Source organism: Dromiciops gliroides, chromosome 6, assembly GCF_019393635.1.
Source record: "Dromiciops gliroides isolate mDroGli1 chromosome 6, mDroGli1.pri, whole genome shotgun sequence".
Taxonomy (NCBI): domain Eukaryota; kingdom Metazoa; phylum Chordata; class Mammalia; order Microbiotheria; family Microbiotheriidae; genus Dromiciops; species Dromiciops gliroides.
Window position 1 is genome coordinate 656,907 of NC_057866.1, and position 22,884 is coordinate 679,790.

A 22,884-nucleotide genomic window follows, 5' to 3' on the forward strand; every position below is an offset into this window, starting at 1 on the left:
GGGGCCCAGGGCCCCCAGGCAGAATTGGGATATGACCAGCACTGGCTGGGTGTAAGCCCCTTGATGGTGTCCCTCTCACTCTGCAGGGTCTTGCACACAGTAGGCACTTCATGAGTGTATGTGGTGGTGAAGTCTTTTATTTGTAGATTATCTAAAAACCACAGTGATATTCGTCCCTGCAGAGGCTGGAGGTGCTGCAGCCTGAACAAGGCTTCTCCAGTTCTGGATCCAAAGGCTCCCCTCCGGAGCGGGGGGGGGGGGGGGGGGGGGGGGGGAGCGCCTGTGAGGGCCAGCTCGAAGCCTTTCTAGCCTGGCAGAGCCTGCCGGTCAGTTCGTGTGCCCCAGAAGGGGCCGCACAGTGGGGATGGCTATGGGTGTGGCCGAGCCCAGAGCTCTCACGCTTGGGTATGGCCAAGGGGCTTTGGCTGCTTCCCTCAGAATGAGGTCCCCACAGGGAGAGGCCCATGGCCCCTCGGGGACCTCTGATGGCAGTCACAGGGGACACCGGGCTTTGAGCCTCACGGTGCCTCCTGCAGTCCCCCCAAACCGCAGGGTCCCAAGAGGCGAGCACCCGCCAGACTGTCCTCTCCACACAGAGCTGACTGGGCCGTGCCCCTGACCTTGAGGAAGAAGGACCAGCCAGGACTGTCCAGCACCTTGATGTTCTGAGCACAAGAGGAGTGCCAAGGGAAGAAAAGAGGAGTCCTGTGAAATGTCCACCCCATCCCTCTGCTGTGGGCCTGACAGTGCTGCCTGGCCCTGGGGGCTTGGAGGGGCCCTCGGTGCTGCCTGGCCCTGGGGGCTTGGAGGGGCCCTCGGTGCTGCCTGGCCCTGGGGACTTGGGGGGCCCTTGGTGCCACCTGGCCCTGGGGGCTTGGGGGGGGTCCTCGGTGCCGCTTGGCCCTGGGGGCACTGCTGTAATTTACACTGTGACCTTCTGGATCACACTCTCAGTGACATGGACTTCATCGGCCTGGACAGTGACTGTGGCTGGCTGCCCACACATGTGCTGGTGGTCCTTCCAGTCCTGCAAGTGGAGAGAATACATGGGGCAGCTCTTAGGAAACAGCACAAGATTTTACAGGGAGAGGCTCCCACGGAGAAGACCCCACCAGGCCCAGGCCCTCTGCTTTAGGGGACTACAAGGACCAGGACGAGGGCTTCAGGGAGGAGGAAGAAAAGGTTGTAACCCTACAATTTGATGAGGAGACGCTAAGTGATTGCTCAGGGTCACAGGATAGCTGAGGGTCTGAGGCCGAAGCAGGTGGCTAAAGTGAGCCCAGAAGGAAGGAACATTCCAGGCATGAAGGATGGACTCCAAGTCCCAGACGCCAGTAAACAGACTCGCGGCAATGGACAGAGAAAATCAAATCTACCAGTTTTACAAGAATGTGGTGTTCTTAAGGGGCGCTAGGGGGCGCCACAGAGTCCAGAGCATTCACAAGACCTGAGTTGGAATGCAGCCTCAGATATTCACTAGCTGTATGACCCTGCACAAGTCATTTAACTAATTTGTCTCAAGTTTCCACCGCTGTAAAGTGGGAAATTTAATAACAGCACCTGCTTCCCAGGGTTCTGAGAATTCATGAACCTTAAAGTACTAACAGATGCCAGCTACGTGAGGGGATGCCTGGCACCAGCCTGTCAAGAGGGTAAACACCAAAGTGGAGAGTCTGTCTTGGGAGTGCTTTGGTGAGACAGCAGGAGAGGCCACCGTGCCAGAGGAGAGCTGAGGTTGGCTTTGGGGCCAGGATGGGAAAAGCTGGAAGGACAGTGGCCCAACAGAGAGTGGGTGGGACTAGGGAATGGACCTGATAAAGAAGACACTGGGGGACAAGGCCGAGAGCAGAGAGAGAAAGGGGAGATGGTGTCATCGTCACCCCCCCCCACCTCCTGCCTCAAGGCTCTGCTTCAGGCTGCAAGGAGAGGAGCCTTTATGTGAAGACATCGTGGGACCATCTGTCCATGTTCCATGACTACAAGGGGCCAGAGCACACCTCTGGTCACATGGCCTTGGCACACAACTGGCCCAAAGATCTGATGTGAAATGAATTGCTGAGCATTTACTGAGCACCCGCTGTGTGCACAGCATTTTGCCAGCCAGGTAACTGGGTGGGGTCAGGAAAGGAGGCTCCCCATGGCTGCGCCCAGTGGGGCAGGAGCCAATTAGGAGCAAGCAGGAGAAATGAAATGGTTCAGGTGAGAGGGGATGGGGACATGGGGGATATGTGCTGGAGGCAGAGCAACAATGACCCTCCAAACCACCCTGGGAGGCAGCAGGAGCAGCCTGCTCACTCCCATTCTATAGCTCCAAAGTGCTTAAGTGACTTGTCTAGGGCCACCCAATTCATAAGGGTCTGAGGCAGCTCAGTGCATCCTAAATTAATCTAGTGCTTGAGCTACCCACCTTAGAAAGATTCTGCAAGTAACTGGGCATTGAGATGAGAGGATCAGGAGAACCTGAGTTCAAATCCTGCCTCAGACACTTGACACTTACTAGCTGTGTGACCTTGGGCAAGTCACTTAACCCTCATTGCCCTGCCAAAAAAAAAAAGAGAGAGATGAGAGAGAGTGAGGCCAAGGTGGCATAAGGACAGTGGTGCCCTCCAGAGGGGAGGCTCCCAGACGGCTCAGGAGGGAGCTGGGGGCTGGATCCTGTCAGTGATCAGCATAGATACAGGAAAGGACCCAGCAAGGAGGAGGTGGATGGGCACAGTTAGCAGGTGGCATGTGGAGGCATCTGGACTCAGCAAAGGAGCCAGGCAAGGGTGATTGGGCAGGTAAGAAGAGAGCCAGGTGAGAGCTACCCCATGGAAACTGAGGGGGTGGAGTAGAGATACTGCAGAAGGAGAAGGCAGATCAGCAAGCTGATGAGAGGTGCAGAAAGAGGAGGACTGAGAGGAGAGAGGTGCAGAGGAGGAGAGAGGAGAGAGGTGCAGAAAGAGGAGGACTGAGAAAAAGCAATGAATTCGGCAAATGAAAAGATCAGTCAAACCGTGAAGAGGACCATTTCAGTTACTAAGGAGGTCCGAGCCAGAAAAGGAAGCCCAAGCAATGAGAGCGGGAGGCTTGTGGAGGAAGGCCGCAGGGTAATCTCTGGCCAGGCCTGTGCTCAGGGGTCACCGAGCAACCCTTTGGGTGGGAGGGAAGGGCTGCCAACAAAAGTAGTGGCCCCTCACCTGTGGGCCCCGGTTGAACTAACAGGCTCTTCAGAACAGAGCCAGGAGACTTCTAAGAAATGACCCCGAGAGAAGGAGGGAAAACAATGTGCACAACGTGAGGAGTACTGGGTCTGGTCAGAACGGAAGGGGGCGTATGGGGATCCACAGTTGGTGCCTAGCAGGGCAAGACTGGAGATATGGTAAGGGGACAGAAGACTCAAGAGAAGACCGTACAGAGAAGGGCCGAAGGGTCAAGATGGGGAATGGAAGAGTGTCAGAGGGCTGATGGTCCAGGAGAGAACTGAGGGGTCGAGGCCACGGGAAGGAAGAAGGTGGGAGAAGAAGAGGGAGAGGTGGAAGAACAATAGACTGAGATCAGCTAAGAAGATCCCAGAGTTCTCCAACATGGAGAAAGCACAAGTGTGGAAGATGGAGAGATCAAGGGGCTGAGCATCTCTGAGGAAGCTGAGGGGGTGGGGGGTGGGGTCATGGCAAGTAAATGGACTCAAGATGTGTGAGGTGAGGACATCTGAGAGAGAAATCAGGGGGCGGAAGGGCAGGAGTTGGGGAGGAAAGACCTCGGCAGGCTCTGAACTCAGAGGAAAGGAGGCTAACAGTTATCGGAACTGTGACTGGAGGGGGGGGGGGGCTGGAGGAGGCAGAGGCGGAGGGGGGGGGGTTATGGAGTAAAACTGGCAGTTTGGATGGGGACCAAAGTGTACTCCACCCCTCCATTTGTCCCAGTGAGGCAGTGCTGGGAGGAGAGGCCAGGGAGGCTGGATGCCATCACTGATCGAGAAAGGAACAGTTTAAGATGAGAGGGAGTTTGCTGTTGCAGAGAGGCACCAAGGGAGGTGTGGACACGAGGCGAGTGGGAATGAAATCAGGCGGTGGGGCCCAGGGAATGGGCTCAGAATCACCGGGAAGGCTGAGTGCAGGGCCAGGGGAAGCTGGTTAATCATTAAGGGATGAGCTGTCCAGGATTTTATTGTCTGCCTCAGGGCAGAGTCCACTCAGGGCCTTGGTCAGTCCAGGTAGGGGTGAGGGGCAAATGCTGGCAGCCAAAGGAATGATGTCATACCCCTTTAAAAAGGTGAGGGGAAATGACAGGACACAGCAGCTGATCTGCAGTCCCAACTGCCCCGCCCCATAGCCATCCTGCTACTGTAGAAAGCCCCACCTCAATGAGGTGGGACAAGAGGGTTACTTCTACACAATCAATCCATTTGGGAAGAGCTAGAATTCCAGAAACGAGAGTCTGCATTTCAGGCTGAACCCCTTGGGAAGGAGCCACCTGGGAGAAGAAGCCCGGCCAGGTCCGACCTCTCTCCCCTTGCCCTATGGCCGAAGGAGGGTCCCAGGAGACTTGGATGTCCCCATCTTTTCACCACGGTCATAAATGGTGTCCCTGGATGGGCTGTGGCAAGCAGCAGCAGCATCAAGACTCAAGGACAGCTGGACATAAGTCTCTCTAGCCAGCCTACACCATGCAGAAGGAGAGTTTCTTGAGCACCCCACAAATGGAATAAAAGGACCTCCAAAATGGAGCCCATTTTTCTCTGAGCTTTGTATGTACTAGTGGTAAAGCATATCACACTTTGGTGTGTGTGGGAATAGTTAGCACCACCTTGTTAAACACTCCAATAAAAACTACTTGAGGTCAGTTGACTCAATGACTCTTAACTGTTAACCTTGGCAGGGAAGCACACCAGTAGGGGCTCAAGCCATCGGCATTAGCAAAAGGGAACCTTTTGCCATAGTGGGGATACCTCTGGGAGTCTCAGGGAGAGATGTCAGTAATAGTAGGTGTTACGATGAGGATACTTGAAAGCACACAAGTGTCCCACACCTGTCTACCCAGAGGAGGAGTCTCATCATTTGTTTTCTGGGGCCCAGTGGTCTTCAAGGTTATTCATGGCTTTGCTCCCACTGAATGATATTACCTGCACGTTTCTCGGGTCTCTGCTCACTTTGTATTAATTGAAACACGTTTCCATGTTTCTCTGAATTATTTATATGGGTCCTTTCAACAAGAGTTTGTTTGGTGGGTTAGGATGTGAGCTTCTTGGGGGGTGGGGCCCTCCTTGGGGCCCCGCAGAAGAACGTGGATGGGCACTCGCCCAGGACCGGAGGCCAAGGAGGGCCCCTGGCTGGGGACGTGGGCTGAGCCCCTTCTCCTCCCTGGGTTCAAGACCCTCATCTGTCCCTGCAGCTCCGGCCTGGGCCCTCTGCCCTTCTCCCTCTCTCCTGCCTCCCCTGAGGGTCTCCTCAGCTCCCATGGATTCAATGACCATTCTAGGCCTTTCCTGCCCTCTGATCTTGCCTCTCCCACTGCCCTTCAGAGATCTGGACCTGAACGTCCAGCAGACATCCAAAACAGGGCTCCCTATCTTTCCTTCTAACCTCTCCTATTAGCGCTGAGCCTCAGACCCTCAGGCTCCCATTCTAGGAGTCATCCTGGGCCCTCACTGTCTCTCATCCCCCACCTCCAAGTGGGGGCCAAAGCCTGTCAACTTCACGGGCTGCCCCTCTCCAACCCGCCCCTTCTCTCCTCTGCCCCTGCCCCTGCCCCCACCTCCTGGCTGGACTATGGCAATAGCTGCTGGGGCGGGGGGAGGGGGGGACAGGGTGCTCTGCCCACCTCCATCTCCAACCTCCAGCATGGGTCCCTGAGATACCCCCATTCAGTAATCTCAGTGTGGCTCCCTGTGGTCTCCACCATCAAATACCAAATGCTCTGTTTGGCCTTCCAAGCCCTCCACCACCTGCCCTTCCTCCCCTTCCAGGGACCCTCAACCTCCTCGTCTCTCACGAGTCCCAGACCTTTGGGCAGGCTCTTGCCTGCTCCCCCTTCTCCTTGGTGAAGCCCTCTACCCTTCCGCATGAGGCCTTTCCTGAGCTATCCGGATTCTGCCTCTCCATGACAAAAACGGATCACAACTAATTTCCATGGGTATGTACTGAATCTCCCCCAAGCCCTGCAGACCGTAGGCCCGTCCTGCCCACCAGACTATCCTTCCTTGTTTTAGGACCCCAGTGACTCAGACCTCTCAGGCACTGAAGGAATGCTTGCTGACCAACCAGCTGTCTTCACAAGAACCTTTCAGGCAGGCTGCAGCACAAGCATTCATGGGCCCATTTCACAGATGTGGAAACCGTGGCTCACACAGAAGTGATTTGCTGGGGCAGCTAGGTGGCGCAGTGGATAGAGCACCGGCCCTGGAGTCAGGAGGACCTGAGTTCAAATCCGGCCTCAGACACTTAACACTTACTAGCTGTGTGACCCTGGGCAAGTCACTTAACCCCAATTGCCTCACTAAAAAAAAAAAAAAAAAGAAGAAGAAGTGATTTACTAGTGAATATGGACTCTAGGGAATGAACCACGTTTTATGTGAGTCCCAGGCCAGGCTCTAACACCAACAATGACCATCATTTACTATGGGGTGCCCACAACGAGAGGAAATTTCCCCTCTCTGAAAATAGACCTATTGATACTGACCTCAACCACCCTGGATGAAGTAGGCAACCCTTTAAACCCAAGGGGAAAGTTGCAGCTACACTGGCCCCAGACGGCTTCATACAATGCCCTGGCTTGGGGGGGGTTGGCTTTGTCGGGGAGGGTGGCCTACAATACCAGGCCAGAACAGACTTTGTCTCAGCAGGGCAGTGCTTCTCAACTTGGGGAATGGTCCCCAGGGCCAAGTTTCACAGCACCTCACCAGCTATCATACAATCTGAAGGACGAATTGAATTTTTCATCTGCTTTAGAAAGCACAACCCTCTGAGTCCCCCCGCCATCCCATTCTAGTCTCAGGAATGGGGGGATATCCCTCCCCCACGCCCCAGCCCACTCAAAAAGCCAGTTTTAACTGGAACCCACGGATCTCTCTGAGATCTCCTCAGCGCCAACAGGGCAATAACAAGGTGATCAAGGATACAGAAATGCACGGGCAAACACTCTTATCGCTCGTCACCGGGCACAGATAAGGCCATTAGACCTGAAGGGTGCAGTGGGACTGGGCTGGAGGCAGTCCTCCAGCAGCAGGGTAATGATCTTTGGTGGGGCCACCCACAGGATTTTATTGCGTCTAAGTTAGCAACCCCCGGAAAGGAGACAGCCTAAGCAACGTGGCTGCAGAGTCCGCCAGGAATGCCAGGGCCCATGGGCAGGAGGGGCGGGAGCCTGGGGCCCTCGGGGACCGGGCAGAAATGACGGGGCCGTTACCTTCCGCTGGCAGAAAGTGGAGCAGTAGTTGACTTTATGGCAGCCGGTGCACTCATTCATGGCTTCCCGGCCACAGTTGACACAAGATTGCTGGAAAACGGAAAAAGAAAACGCGTGAGCGGGACCTCTGGGGTGGAGCTTTAGGAAATGGGAGGGGGGCTCCCAGCAGCAGATGGGGGACCCGTGGCAGGGGAAGCAGGCTCTAGCCAGGTACCTTCACCCACAGAGTGGATGGGGCTGCCACTCCAGCACTCCCAAAGCATCTCCTGGCGTTCACAGGCCTGGTGTCTGACCCCATCCCTATGAGAAAGGGAGGTGTTTCATGTCCCTGCTCTCAGTGGGTCTGGAGGGGGTGGGGATGGGGGGCACGCAGGCAGTCTTGGGAAGCCCAAGTGCCCTTTCTCAGGAATGTTTTTAGTGCACAAACTCACACATACAGGACTACCCAGGAAACCACCTGGTTGAATATAGCAATCAATACCTTAAACAAAACAAGCTCATGGTCCCCATACTAGAGGATGACTCATTCGGTGAGCATGCCAGTTCCAACTACTCCATGTGCCATCGCTCCCATGTGACAAAGGAGGGAATGGACATGAACTGTCCAGGACCATGAGGGACGGGGGAGGGGAAGGGCAGCATAAATGACAGGGCAGGTCCTTGGAACCTCATTCCTTTTTTGAAATGAAACTTTATCTTATTTTTATGGAGATCCACTTTCTCTCCTTCCCACTCCAACCCTCCTCAACTGACAAAGACTGGTAGTCACTTAGAATATTTTCCATATGATCTTTATTTTATTTTATTTTTGTTTTGTTTTTTGTGGGGCAATGGGGGTTAAATGACTTGCCCAGGGTCACACAGCTAGTAAGTGTCAAGTGTCTGAGGCCAGATTTGAACTCAGGTCCTCCTGAATCCAGGGCCGGTGCTTTATCCACTGCGCCACCTAGCTGCCCCTCCATGTGACTTTTGATGCTTGGATTTCATCTTCTGAAAACTTCTTCTTTGTAACCTTTGACCATTACTTGATGGATGGCTCTTATTCTTATACATTTTAATTAGTTCCCAAAAATCTCAGAAATGAGACCCTTAAATGAGAAACTTGCTGCAAAGATTCCAGCGCCCCACTCTACCCCCATGCCCCATTTACCTGCTTCTCTTTTCATTTTAGATGCACTGGTTCTGTTTGTGCAAAAACCTTTAAAATCGTAGTGAATCAAAGCTGCCCGTTTTACTTGGTGATCCTCATTCCACAGAGTCAACAGGTAATTTCTTCCATGGTCTTCTAACTGGTTTATAATGTCTTCCTTTCTGTCTAGGTCATGTACCCGTTTGGAGGTGGTCTTGATAGACAGTGTGAGATGATGGTCTTTGCCAAGTTTCTTCCAGGATACTTTCCCGCTGTCCCAACAATTTTTGTCACTGGTGAGTTCTTGCCCTATTACCTGGGATCTTTGGTTTTATGAGACACTAGGCTACCATGTTCATTAGCTTCTGTACACTGTGTACCTCATCTCTTGCACTGATTCATCTAACTCTTAATGAACCTTGTTCTTTTGACTACAAGATGAGGCACCTATTCACTGTGTCATGCATGCTGCCTCATCTTAAGCCACCTCCAATAAGTCAAATGATAAAATGATTTAAGATAAATTTCATAGTTAGAAACATTAGAGGCCCTCTACTATGAACCCCTTATTTTAGCCTGAAGATTTTCTTTTGTTTTGGTGGGGCAATGAGGGTTCAGTGACTTGCACAGGGTCACACAGCTGGTAAGTGTCAAGTGTCTGAGGCCAGATTTGAACTCAGGTCCTCCTGAATCCAGGGTCAGTGCTTTATCCACTATAGCGCTCCCTGGCTGTGGCTCCAAAAGGTTACGGGATTTGTCCAAAGTTGTTCGGGGAGCAGAAGAAATAAACCGTTGTCCACTGCCCCCAAATGCGTGAGTCTTTCCTGCTCCATGCAGCCTCTCCCTACCGTGACCTCCCCCTGGTGAACACTTTAGGCTTCATTACCAACTGAATATTCTCACTCCCAAACATCCCCGCTCTGGGGCTAAGCCCACACAAGGACAAGACAACAGGCGATACTTCATCAGCGTCACAAAAGTAAAAGTCTGCATCATTAGGCCCCCGTCACTCTTCCTGCCGTCGCACAGAACCTTCCCCTGAAGAGGCAGCCAGAATGTCCACTTGACTCAAATGAAACCAATTTGCCATATCTGCTCTCCTTCATTATCGCCCTCAGTAAGGCCCAGGGTATTGGGGAGTGGCACAGGTGGCACACAACCCCAACGATGGGCTCCAGTGTCCGGGCAGGCCCAGGGCACCAAGGGGACAGGGTGGACAGGGGCCTCCTCCATGGGCCCAGAGAAAAGAAGTAAAAAACGGAAACCCCTTTAGCCATTTCCTTGGAGGTGAGGTTTGAAATGGCGACACAAGAAGCCACGTACTCTATGATGCTGCTACGCTACTGGTGGGCTGGTTCCACGTTTGCATTTTCCTAAGTTCAGAGAGATTTCAGAAACCCTCTCATCTCTTATCACCTCTTATCACCTCTTCTCACCTCTTGACTCTCAAGGAATCACTGATCAATCAGTCAACAAGAATTAAGAGCCTACTGTGTGCCAGGCACCATGCTAAGTGCTGGAGGCATGGCCCTTGGCCCCGGCACACAGCAGGCTGCTTGAATGAATGCGGAGAAAGCTTTTTCTTCTCTCCCCACCATCCTTTGGGTCATGGATGATTTTGATCCTTCTGAGACCGTGGTGTTTGATTCCAATGACCAAGGGTGTTCCAGGTACTGTCTCTACCCCCCAACACATGCAGTGCAGGGACACTAGGCAGAGGAGAGAGTTGGGGAGAGTCAAGAAAAGCCCATCCTTTAGTTTAGTGGGAACACAGGCTTGGGAGTGTTGGGGAATGAGGCTGGAAAGGGAGGTGGGAGCCAGAGGGTCCAAGACAGGAGGAGGTGGCCGCCAACCACACGGAGGGAGGGCTGGGCAGAGGGTGACTGAGGTCTCAAACTGAGCCAGGTGGGAAAGATGGCAGCATCCACAAGCACAGGTAGGAGGAAGGCCCACCCCAGCCTCAAATCCAGCTCCTTCTGACCCGCTACAGCACACTCTCCCATGCACCCACCCCGCTGCTCCTCCCCTTTTCCTTCCCCAACAACTCCCTCTAAGAGGCAGGATGATGAGAGGATTCTCTGGGCCCGCCAGATGCTTCCTGTGGGGTCTCCATCCCTTGGTCAAGGCTGATGAAGAGTTCCTCACGCCTTGTTATATGAATACCTCTCCCAAGGGAGAGGCACAGGTTATCTGTGTGGAGGAGAGAAGGGGATTGTCCCTGAGGGGCTACATGAAAGAAACACAGCAGTGGAGAGTATTGGGGTAGCCCAGGGCTCTGTCCTTTAGAGGCCACAGACCCCCAGGACATTGTTTTTTGCTACATCCTCCAGCTTGCTCAGCAGCCCCCTGAAATGCCCTGGAGGCCAAGCAGCCAGCCTGGAGGCCAGGCCAGACCTCCTCTCTCCTCTTAAGAGGACAAAGAAGACCACCCACATGGAGGCCTGTGCTCCCTCCCCCCTTCTCCCTTCCCCTCCTCTCTCACGCGCGCACACACACACACACACACACACACACAGAGTGAACACACCAAGACTGAGCTTAATGAGTTTCTTCTCCCCCCGCCCCAGCTACCAAGTCCCAGTTACACCTCATCCTTATCACACTGACATCTTTCCACAAAATCTAGAAATGTGCTGAAAAAAGCAATCACACTGTGGAAAAGTGCAGGGGTGGGAAGAGCCCTGAGCTAAATCATGTAACTAACCCACGTCTCAAGTTTCCCAGTCCTTAAAAGGGAGAAAAGGACTTTGCAGATCAGAAGGCCACGTAGAACTGTTGGCTCTGATTCCTCCTTAAAGGGTCTCAGCCTCTGGTCGTGCCCAGGCTGCCCCACTTCAGCTGGGGAACTTGTCCCACACAATTCAGTCGACTCAGTGTAAGATGCTGAGTGACTCTGGAAAGGGGAGCCGGGCCATAAGGACAAGCTAAGGCAGGAGAGGAAGTCCTTGTCCTTGTAGGTTAGGCCTGTGGTCCAGCTGAGGTGGTGCATTGGAAGCTCGTCTGCCTGCCATGCAGGGTCCCAGGAATTGTGATTCACAAGCATTGATTAAGCACCTACTGTGTGCCGGGCACTGGGCTAAGCACTGGAGATACAGAGAAGGTGAGGAAAGGACGGTCTCTGGCCCTGAAGAGCTGACAAGACCCACACAGGGCAGATGGGAGGCGATCCCTGAGGGTAGGAGGGCACTTGCCGCGCACAGGGAAGACCTGAGTCTGGTCTTGGAGGAAGTAGTGGAAGCCAGCAGGGAGGCAGAGGCCCCCCTTTGGGGAGTCTCGTCCCCAAAGACAAGGCTCTGTTCCTTGCTGAAATCCCAGCAAAGTGGAATACACAAGGTGGGCCAGGAGCTGCCTTCCTTCCTTCACACCCAGTTTGTTTTGCTCTTTCTCTCCCTCCCCCAGGGTGCCCCGTGACTGGCAGTGTCAGGACCCCAGGGCTGAAGACCAAGGGAAGAGACCTCCAGGTCCCAAGGGAAGCTCCCTGGCCTTACATCCTAATGGGAAGCTAAAGCCCAGGCTTGCCTACCCCCCACCCCAAGGACAGTGGCTCCCACAGAACACCAGGCACAGAGGGTCCTGCTCTTACCTGCCTTCTTGCAGGTCTCCCTGGCCAAGGTGGGGGTGGAAGCCAATTGCCTCTCTCCTCCTCCCGCCTTTCCCAGACAGCACCTGAGGTGGAAGGCCCCTCTCCAAGGAGGTCATACCCCACCCCCCAAAATGACCAAAAACTTTAGCTACCTCTAGGGGAGGAGAGCAGAGGCTCGCTGCCCTCAAAGAGGGGGCGGGGGAGTAAAGAAGAGAAGAGTCAAGGATGACTCAGCTGCCCGGGAGGCCAGAGAATGGGCGAAGAAGCCAATAAAGACGATGAGGAGCTTTGGTGAAGTACCGGGGCTCTTCTGGACAGCGGCAAAGGAACACCACACCGCCCACACCCCGTGACCCCAGCCCAAGAGCTGGGCACCAATGTTCCCTGGTGGCACAGAACCCCAGGCCGGGGGCAGCTCTCTCTGCTCCCCTGCTGCAGGCCACGCCCCCTGTTTGCCAGGTGTTCCCAGGAATGCCCTCCTCACCTCACCACACAGGAGAGTCACCTCCCTGCTCCACCCTCTCACCTCTGGGATAACAACAAGCTCTGGACCCGGCCTCACCCCTGGCTTCCAGGGGAAGCTGCCCGAGAGAAGGACGTGTGGCGGCTTCCTGTCTTTATGGGCCCAGACCTCTGCCCAGCCCTGGCGCACAAGGAGGCTTCAGAAAAGCTGAGGACTAAAATGCTTCCCACCCTTTGAGACTTCTTTCCAAGGGCCTCTTCCCTTACCCACATCTGCAGTGCCCGCCACCCTTCTCCCTGCTGCTCAGAATCTCCGGGGCTCGGGATAGGGACCCCCAGTGGCTGGAGTTTTGTTCCAACTCAAATGATCTTATGTTGACCCCATGAAAAATAATGATTAATCATCATTATCACGGGGAACCCAGCGCTTGAGCGCTCCTGTGCACACGTGCTCTCTCTCTCTCTCCCACCCTCCCTGTCTCCCTCTCCCTCCCTGTCTCTTTCCCTCCCTCCCTCCCTCCCCCCTCCTTCTCCCTCTCTCTCTCCCTCCCTCCCTCTCTCTCTCATCTCCCTCCCCCTCCACTCAAAAGCAGGCTCTCCGTGATTCTACCAACTCTTATCCAGGTCAAAGCCACCTAGACCCTAAGCTCACAAAAGGAGTCTTGGGTAGAGACAGATCCTGTTGTCTAGGTAGCCCAAGTCTAGATGAGAGGGTTCTGCCCTGACCAGCTTGAGGGGGGGGGGGCTTGCATTCCTTTCTCTGATCCCATCTCTGAACCCGACTGAATTGCTGTGTGATGGACCTCCCACAGGGGAAAAGGTCTGGGAGAGAGACGGCCACAGACCTCATTTTAGCCATGTTCATAAAATGTCTCTCATGTTTTTAATTGTCACAGCCCTTTGGTGTCAACCGACCTTGTAAGTAGAGTGTAAGCTTCCTGAGGGGAGGCAGGAGGGTGCTCTTCCCTGGGCTCAGGAAATGCTTGCAGAAGTGAAAAGGGTGGGAGTGAATGAGCTGTGGCAGGTGTTGCCCCAACAAGGACACAGGTGACCAGAAGGGGTGGGAGCCGGGCTGCAGCCCCCTACCCCAAGCTATCCAGAGAATCAGAGGAAGATCTCCCTCAACCTGGGGAGAATCCCCAGCAGGCTTTATAGATGGGGAGGACCACTAGGTGGCACCACAGTGCACAGAGCACTGGGCCTGGAGTCAGGAACCTGAGTTCCAATGTGACATTTCCTGGCTGGGTGACCCTGGGCAAGTCACTTCACCCTGTTTGCCTCAGTTTCCTCATCTGTTAAATGAGCTGGAGAAGGAGATGGCAAAGCCCTCTGGCATCACTGCCAAGAAACCCCCCCAAAATGGGGTCACGAAGGGTGGGACACCAAGAGGCACAGAGGGATGGGGAGGGCGAAGGCTGGGTTTGTCCCAAGGGTCTTACCTTGATGATGATTTCGGCTTTCCCTTCGGCCACGTCTTCAGCTGGCTGGAAGAGCGGGCTCTGATACTGCCGAGACAAGGAAGCGGGTGGCACTTATTGCTAGGCCTCAGTCTGGCTGCAGCGACTTCTAGACTTGCTCCTTCTTTCTAAACGCGCCCCTGCTCGCTCCCTCGCTCTCCTCTCACGTGGGGCACGTGGGAGCCCTTTCTGAACGGTCTCTAGGTGCTCGAAGGAGACCAGCCTGCTCTGTAGCTGTACCCCCTCACACCTCCCACTACAATAGTGCACCTGGTTCTCTGAGGTCAGGAGGGGAGCCCACTCAAGAAAAGCAGTGTGGAGGGGGCAGCAGGTGGAGCAGTGGATAGAGCACCAGCCCTGGAGTCAGGAGGACCTGAGTTCAAATCTGGCCTCGGACACTTGACACTTATTGTGTGACCCTGGGCAAGTCATGTAACCCCCACTGCCCCACAAAAACAAAACAAAACAAAAAACAAGAAAAGCAGCATGGGCAATGCAACCACTTGAGGGGATAGAACCATTCCGATGGGATGGTGGCTGGCCAGAGCAACTGGACGTTCATGACCTTTATTGACTCGTGACAAGCCCCAGCCCTGGGAAGAGATGCAGAGAGAAAGCAGAAACAGGAGACCACAGGAGGATCTCAAGACCTCTTGTTGGAGGCGGCACCTGAGCAGTTGTATAGGAAGGAGACTGAGGGGAGGAAGGAGGGTATTCCAGGCACGAGGGACTGCCTGTACAAAGGTGTAGAGGTGGGAGATGGAGGTCCTGGGTGAAGAACAGCAAGTCCAGCCTGACTGACCCAGGGAAGGGACCATGAGGAGTCGTGCACTTAACTAAAGCTGCAAGTGCCAGGGGGATCCAGGTTGGGGGGGAGGGGGCTTTAATGCCAAGCATGTTGGGATTTTGTCACAGAAGCAAGAAGAGCCAGCAGAATGCACTGTGTGGAGGAGACCAGTAAGGAGGTCATTGCCACTGTCTGGGGAAATTGTAGAACTCTCTTTCCCTCTCCCTTTCTCCATCCCTCCCTCCCCCCGCTTCTTCCCTCTCCCACTCCCTTTTCCTTTCTCTCCCTCCCTCCCTCTCTCTCTTCCTCCCTCTCCCTCTTCCCTTCTCTCTGTCTCTGTCTCTCTCTCTCCCTCTTCCCTTCTCTCTCTCTCATTGTCCCACAACAGCCCCAGAATTCCACAGTGCCAGACAGGTCAGGCGGCACATGGTGTGCAAAGTGAGCAAGGCATACCATGATGGGGCAGCCACTGACCCCGGCCATGGGCCTGCTGTCCTATCATGGCAGCTGGGCCTGCTCCTCCTGGTGAGTGGTTAGAATATCCATCCTTACAACCTGGTGCTTCTGAAGAGAAGGATGGCTAACCTAAGAATAACAGATGTGCTGCCTTTGTCAAACAGGGTACCAACGCTAGCTCACACTGCTGGGATTGTCATGACAACCATACATGGAAGGCTTCCCCATCAGATGCCTGCCCTGAGAATGAGCAGCTGTGGACAGGCCCCCTGCAGGGTCACCGTCTCCCTCCTCAGCCTCTGCTCAGACGGGCCCTCTCCACTCTCGCTCTTCCAGAAGTTCCACAGTTCCCTTTGCTGGCTGGCCAGCTCGGCTCCCAACCCATTATTCGTATCAAAGAGCAGGACGCCAAAGGCAAAACCAAAAGTTCCTCTCCAAGCCTGTGAAGGTTTTGCAAAGTCCCTTAGGGCACTGTTGAGATTTTATAAATGAGGAAACTGGGGCTCCCCCAGTGTCACACGGATGACAGGCATCAGAGTGTCCAGAAATCTACCCATTGTACCCTTGGCCCCTTTCCACTTTAAATGTCTTCAGCCCCATGGAGCCAGTTGGAAATAAAGACAGAGAAAGGCAAAATGGGCTCTCATACTTTAGCTGATTACAAACGTAGCTTGGATCCCCTTTGGGGGCCCAGAGAACCGAAGCTGTAGGTTACCCAAAGGACAACAGAGATGGACACAAGGGGCAGAGGCCCAAGGAGCAGCTTGAACAGATGGAAAAGCATTAATTAAGCACTGACTGTGTGCTGGGCAATGAGTAGACAAGGAAAAGAAAAAGCTGGATGGCCCCTGCTCCCAAGGGGTTCACACCTGGATAAGAGGAAATGACACACAAAAGAGAAGGTGGATACAGGGCAGGTGGCAAGACCCAGAGAACCTGAAGCAGGGCCCGCTGGCCCATCAGTTCAGCAGAAGGCCGGCTGGCAGGTTCCCAGTCTTCGATCTTCAAGAGGACCAAAATGACCTCACAAGGTTGGGGTCAAGGGGCAGCATGTCTGACTGTGGCTCCATTACAGGACGGGCACAGAGTCGTGTAAACATTTGGCCGGATTCTCTAAATTTGTACATCTTGTGTTTCTTTTGAGCTGCTTCAATTCTGCTTCACTCTGAGAGGCAGCATCGTCTCTGATGCAAGCACATCATGCCGAGGGACCCTGTGCCAGCATCTCTCACGTCTCTCATGACCTTGAGAGCATCCTTGTATCGGTTCTTCTGACCTTCTGTGAGTCCTCCATAGCACAGTCTTTTAGGCCACCAAACACTTGGCATTTGAACAACGTGGCCAGCCCACTGGAGTTGGGCTCTCTGCAGTGGAGTCTGGATACCTGGCAGTTCAGCTCAAGAAAGGCCCTCAGCGTCTGGCACCTCACCCTGCCAGGTGACCTTGAGAATCTTCCTAAAACAATTCAGATGGAAGCGATTCCATTTCCTGGCATGGTGCTGGCAGACACCGTCCAGGTTTCACAGGCAGACAGCAATGAGGTCAGCACATAGCTCGGTAGACCTGCACTTTAGGAGGTGCCTAATACCTCTTCTCCCCCATGCTTCCCTCTGGGGCCTCCCAAACCCTGAGCTAGCTCTGGCAATGCGTGCCGTCAATCTCCTCATCTCTGTGGCCATCCCTGGAGAGTGTGCTGCCGAGGGAAGGGAATTTATCCCCAGCATTCCAAGGTTCTCCGTTTGCTCTAACAGATGGTCATATGGCTAGATGGTGCGGTGCTGGTTGCTGGAGAGCCTGTTTTCTTGGTGTACATTGTCAGGCCAAAATCAGCACAAGAGGTTGTTACATCTCAGCTTCAGAGGCTACCCAGTCAACCAGACAGCACACCATTGATGACTCCGGTCTGACACAAGCTAGGTGTGCAAGAAGGCAGCCCAGAGGGGTTCTCCGTGCTCTAGGGTAAAGGGAAGAGGAGAAGAGCAGCCTCTTGGTGGCAGGCTTTTACACCTCTCAGACATCCCAGAGGGGTTCTGGGCAGCAGGGGGTTCAAGGGATGGTGGAAGGTGCTCAGAAAAGGAAGGCCAGTCAGGCAGAGAGGGTGAGGGTCTACTACAAGGTCTGGAAAGGGTACAAAGGTCATCCTGAACGCTGAGGGGTCCCCTTCAAACGCCCCTGTAAAAAGGTCCCCAGCACAGCATGGGGTAGCCTGCAATCGAGGCTAGGGGAGAAAAGTGGCAGAGGTGTCAAAGGGCCCTTCGACTGGAGGCTGGAGGGAGAACTCAGACCAGTGGCATCAAATTCTGATCTGTGAAAGCCACCTGACTTCAGCAAGGATGAGTCACATCTGGTGCTCTTCAATCTGTTTTTTTAAACAGTTATTAGGCTTGTTGATTGGAAATGCCAGATTTCAGCAAAGCATTAACAGTCTCTCATGTTATTCTTGTGAACAAGACACAGAGAGAAAAGATGCCAGCAAGGTGGCCAGGCCCAACATCTGATGCCAGTTGGGAGGGCAGGCTCTGGGGAATCTCTCCAAGGTCCCCACTTAGCTCCTTGCTGCCTCCTCTCTGGGGCACGCTCACCAAATTCCTCTGTCACAGAAAGCAAGGGGATGCGGGGGGGGGGGGGGGGGGGGGGGGGCGGGGCGGGGGCGCAGGGAAGACGATGTCTAATAGGAAGAGGAATCCAGAAAGGTCTCAGAAGGCTGGAACGCTGGCCCTAATGGGACAGTTTGGCCTCTCTGGTCCCTGCTCTGAGTCTGCAATCCTCTGAGCTCACAACCATTTCTATTTGTGTTTAATAATAGCCTTAGACTAGGGAGAGACCTCGGAGGCCCTGCCTTCCTATCACATGGGGCATTCCTAATAGAATAGAAAGTCTTAGAAGCCTCCAACAGACGGAGGGGGCACAAGGAATAAGATGGCCTGGCATGAAGGCGGGGAGAGGGGGAGGAGTCCCTCTGTACTTTGGCAAGACTCTGGTCCTGGAGGGCTGTGATCAGTCTGGGGAACATCACCCAGAGGAAAGTGGTCAAGATGAGGAAGGGGCCTCAAGATTATACCATGGGAGAAATGGAGACTTTAGGCCATGATAACTACATTCAAATATTTGAAAGGCTCTCACAGGAAGAGAAATGGGACACATCTTTCTTAGCTCCAGAGGATGAAACTAGAAGCAATGGGGAAAAGTCTAAGAGAGAGATTTAAAGAAAAACCTCCTTAGAATTAGTACTCTCCCAAAATGGAAGGGCTCCCTTCCCTAGAGGTCTTCAGACAAAGTCTGGCTGACCCCTGGTGAGCTTCCTTGTGAAGCACTGTTGGGGCAGGGCTCGGGAAGGGGCAGGGGGCTTCTGCATGCACCTTTCAGTCTGACTGTGACCCCATTTGGGGTTTTCTTGGCAGAGATACTGCCAGCCCCTGCTCCCATTTCCTTCTCCAGCCCATTTTACATATTGAGGAAACTGAGGCCAAAGGGGGGAAGTGACTTGCCCAGGATCACACAGCTAGGAAATGTCTGAGGCCACACTTGAACTCAGGAAGTCATTCTGACTAGCATTCTATACCTAGCACTCTATGCACTGTGGCACCACCTAGTGGCCCATCAGTACTACCACAAGCATTCAAACAAATAGCAGGTGACCTTCAGGCCACCCAGTGGTAGACTCAAGATGGACAGACAGGCACTAAGGAGGCACTTACAACATTACAACCAACTGGCAAACAGTGTTTAAGACTCAGGGCTGACCACATCTGCTCTGCTCCAAGGGTGTTCTCCCTCCCAGCCCCAGCGAGTTTCAGCACCTGCATCTGGACAGCTCTGAGCCACCACCCACCCCTTCACCCCCCTCTTCAGAGAGGACAGGTAGCAGAGCCTGGCCTTTCCTACCAAAAGACTTTATTTCCAGGAAGTTACACAATACTCCACGTTCCACCATTTCCTTCCCCCAAATATTTGCTTTCCTAAGTTACCACCACCAGCCACAAATGGGAAATGGAACATTTTCTCCTAAATCTGGCAGGATTTTGATTTTCAAAAGAAAAATGCTGAAAGTATTCCAAGTATTGTTTTAAAATGTTGAGTGAGGAAAAGGTATTTTTAGTCATTTGATGCCTTGAGGTAAAGGGATTCGAGAGAGAATAAACTCGAGGTCAGCTAGGCTAGGAGTCTGTCTGCATGGTGGGCAGGGGGAGTTTTCCATTCTTTCAGAGGGGGAGTTAAATGGCTGAGGAACAAAAGTATACAACAGAAGTAAATATTGGGGTAGCTAGGTGGCGCAGTGGTTAAGCGCTGGCCCTGGAGTCAGGAGTACCTGAGTTCAAATCCGGCCTCAGACACTTAACACTTACTAGCTGTGTGAACCTGGGCGAGTCACTTAATGCCAATTGCCTCACTAAAAAAAAAAGTAAATATTAATTTTTCTGATGAAACCGCAGGCCAATCCAGGGCCTTGAAATCCCGAGCCTCACAATGCCAGGAGGCAGGGAGGAAGGAGCCCAGGGATTCCCACTGAAAACATATCACCTGCCTGGGAGCCTGGGGAGGAAGCTCCCCATATCCCAAACACGTGAAGCCATCAGCTATGTCACTGGACCCTTCTGAAAGCTCTGGATGAAAATGGAGGCATCCTGGGAAAAGCCCCCTCAGAATACCCTCTTGCTCTCTGGTAGGGGTCAGTCTGTGCCCTTGAAGGGACACATTTGATATTGTTATAACCAGGTCCCTCCTGTTTCCTTTCATAGCAAATTTCTATAATCAGGACAGGTGAATTGTAGAAGTTTTATCATTGCAATAGTCTATCTATTATTCATTAACAGATTAATGCTAAAATATGAGTTACTATACCAGGACGCACTATGGCTTTCAAATGTTTCTAAAAGGACATACAGGCCTTGAGTATGTTTTAATAATAAATTCTCAAAACCAGATTAAGAATTTTACATATAAAATTGTATTAATAATTGTAAAGAATTTTAAATAATATGAACAGGCGGTTTTCAGATGAAGAAATCAAAAGTATCTATAGTCATATGAAGAAGTGCTCGAAATCACTTCTGATTAGAGAAATGCAAATTAAAACCAGTCTGAGGTCCCCCTCATACTCGCTCACCATTCTGGAGAGCAATTCGGAACTACGCCCAAAGGGCGATCAAACTGTGTGTCCCCTTTGATCCAGCAGTATCACTACTAGGCCTGTACCCCAAAGAGATCACAAATAGGAAAAGGACCTACATGTGCTAAAATAGTCACAGAAACCCTTTTTGTGGTAACAAAATATTGGAAATGGAGGGGATGCCCATTAACTGGAAAATGGCTGAACAAGCTGTAGTGTATGAATGGACTGGAATCCTATTGTGCTGTAAGAAATGATGAGCAGACAGATTTCAGAGAAACCAGGGAAGCCTTGTAGAAACTGATACAAAGTGATATGAGCAGAACCAGGAGAACATTGTACATAGTAACAGTAACACTGTGTGATGATCAATTATGAATGACATGGCTGTTCTCAGCCACACAATGATCCAAGACAAGTACAAAGGGCTTAGGATGGAAAACGCTCTCCATTTCCAAATAAAAAACGGATGGAGTCTGAATGCAAACAGAAGTATATCTTTTTCCCTTACTTTATTATTTTTACTTCTTTTTTCAGGTGGGGCAATGAGTGTTAAGTGACTTGCCCGGGGTCACATAGCTAGTAAGTATCAAGTGTCTGAGGCCAGATTTGAACTCATATCCTCCTGAATCCAGGGCCTGTGCTTTATCCACTGTGCCACTTAGCTGCCCCCCTTACTTTATTTTTTGTGTGATGTTTTTTTTTTCCTTTTGATCTGTTTCTTCTTTTACTTTGACTAATATAGAAATGTGTTTTACATAATTGTACATATAAAACCTATATCAAACTGCCTGCCATCTTAGGAAGAGGGAGAGGGAGGAAGCTTACAATCTTGTAAAAATGAATACTAAAACCTGTCTTGATGTAGTTGGGAAAAAATAAAATACTACCAAAAGAATTCTAAATAATGTTTTTTCTGTCCTATTTTGAACTATCTATGGCTCAGCTGACAAGTCAGGCCCTCATGGATCCTTTTTTGAAGTTTGAGTTCGTTTTCACCACATGAACTACTTACTGGAAAAGCAAATTTTGAAAACCGGATTGTGGGGCAGCTAGGTGGTGCAGTGGATAGAGCACCGGCCCTGGAGTCAGGAGTACCTGAGTTCAAATCCGGCCTCAGACACTTAACACTTACTAGTTGTGTGACCCTGGGCAAGTCACTTAACCCCAATTGCCTCACTAAAAAAAAAAAAAAAAAAAAAAGAAGTTTAAAAAGAAACCCGGATTGTACTAAATTGTACTGAGGCTTTTCACTGACAGATCTTAGCAGAGTTAACTAGGAATCTCTGCAAGTGGCTTGGAAGCAGAGAAGCAGATCTAGTAGAAGGCATCCTGAGAGTGAGGGCCATTCCGGAACCTCCAGGGAAGATGTTGCCAGGTACCGGACAACTCCATGGACTCCATGGGCCAAGTGAATGAACACTGAAAGTGAGTCAGAGCAGCTGGGTGGCACAGTGGGTAGAGCACTGGTCCTAGAGTCAGGAGGCCCTGAATTAAAATCTGGCCTCAGACTTGATGCTTACTAGCTGTGTGACCCTGGGCAAGTCACTTAACCCTGACTGCCTTGCAAAAAAAAAACAAAACAAAAACAAACAAAAGAAAGTGGGTTACCAGGTAACAAGGAGGCTTGACAGCATTTGATACTGACGATCGTGAGCGTGTCAGCCGAGCTTTTTTGGCTCAGGATGTTTCTGTTTGCCTGAATTCCTTTTACTTATTGTTTGAGAACAGGCCCATCACTGCTTCAGTTTATATATACTTCACCCGGCCAAAACCTGACTTATGGAACGATAATGTTAACTTTTCAACATTCCTCAGGTGGAAATCAAAGGGAAGTTTGAAGCCCCCAAAGGATTTCATGATTGCATTACTTGTATAAGAGAGAATGTCCCTGACACTTAAGTCTTTTTGCTACCTTTTCTTGCTCTCCTTAAGGGATACAGGAGATTATGACTCTTCTTAACGGAGTTTGTTCTACTTTTATGACACTGAAGGAAACATGTGATCATGAATTTTGTAATTCTCATGGCCACCACACAAAGCCACTACTGCTGACTCCACTTGATTCAGCACAAGCAGCAGAGATCAGCATGATTCAGCTGTTATTCAACTGTACCATGATGAACAAGGCTAGCACCAAAGAGGGAATTGTGGGAAGCCAGTTTTTTGTGCTGAGTCAGTTGGGGTGACTCCATTTTTTTTTTAAGTAATAAACATTTTTATTTATAGTTTTGGGTTCCAATTTTTATCCCTCCTCCCCTCCCTCCCCTCCTCCCTCCCTGAGGCAGTAAGCAATCATATATAGGTTATGCATGTGCGATTATGTAAAACATGACCATAGTAGTTATTTTGTACAAGAAAACTTGAATAAAAGAAAAAAATGGGGGTAGCTAGGCTGTGTAGTGGATAGAGCACTGGCCCTGGAGTCAGGAGGACCTGAGTTCAAAACTGGCCTCAGACACTTAACACTTACTAGCTGTGTGCCCCTGGGCAAGTCACTTAACCCCAATTGCC

General features: G+C 51.9%; 1 protein-coding gene across 1 annotated transcript in view; it reads right to left on the reverse strand.

The window, feature by feature from the left end:
- Positions 1-891: 891 nt before the first annotated feature.
- The window catches only part of DEAF1 (DEAF1 transcription factor), a 54,677-nt gene continuing 32,684 nt past the window's right edge, over positions 892-22,884 (reverse strand). Inside the window, exons 11-13 of the mRNA XM_043971335.1 lie at positions 14,000-14,065; positions 7,387-7,476; positions 892-1,027 (exon numbers count right to left, since the gene is read on the reverse strand). Coding sequence (XP_043827270.1) covers positions 923-1,027; positions 7,387-7,476; positions 14,000-14,065 — 261 coding nt within the window. The 3' untranslated portion in view covers positions 892-922. The remainder of the gene's footprint in view (positions 1,028-7,386; positions 7,477-13,999; positions 14,066-22,884) is intronic.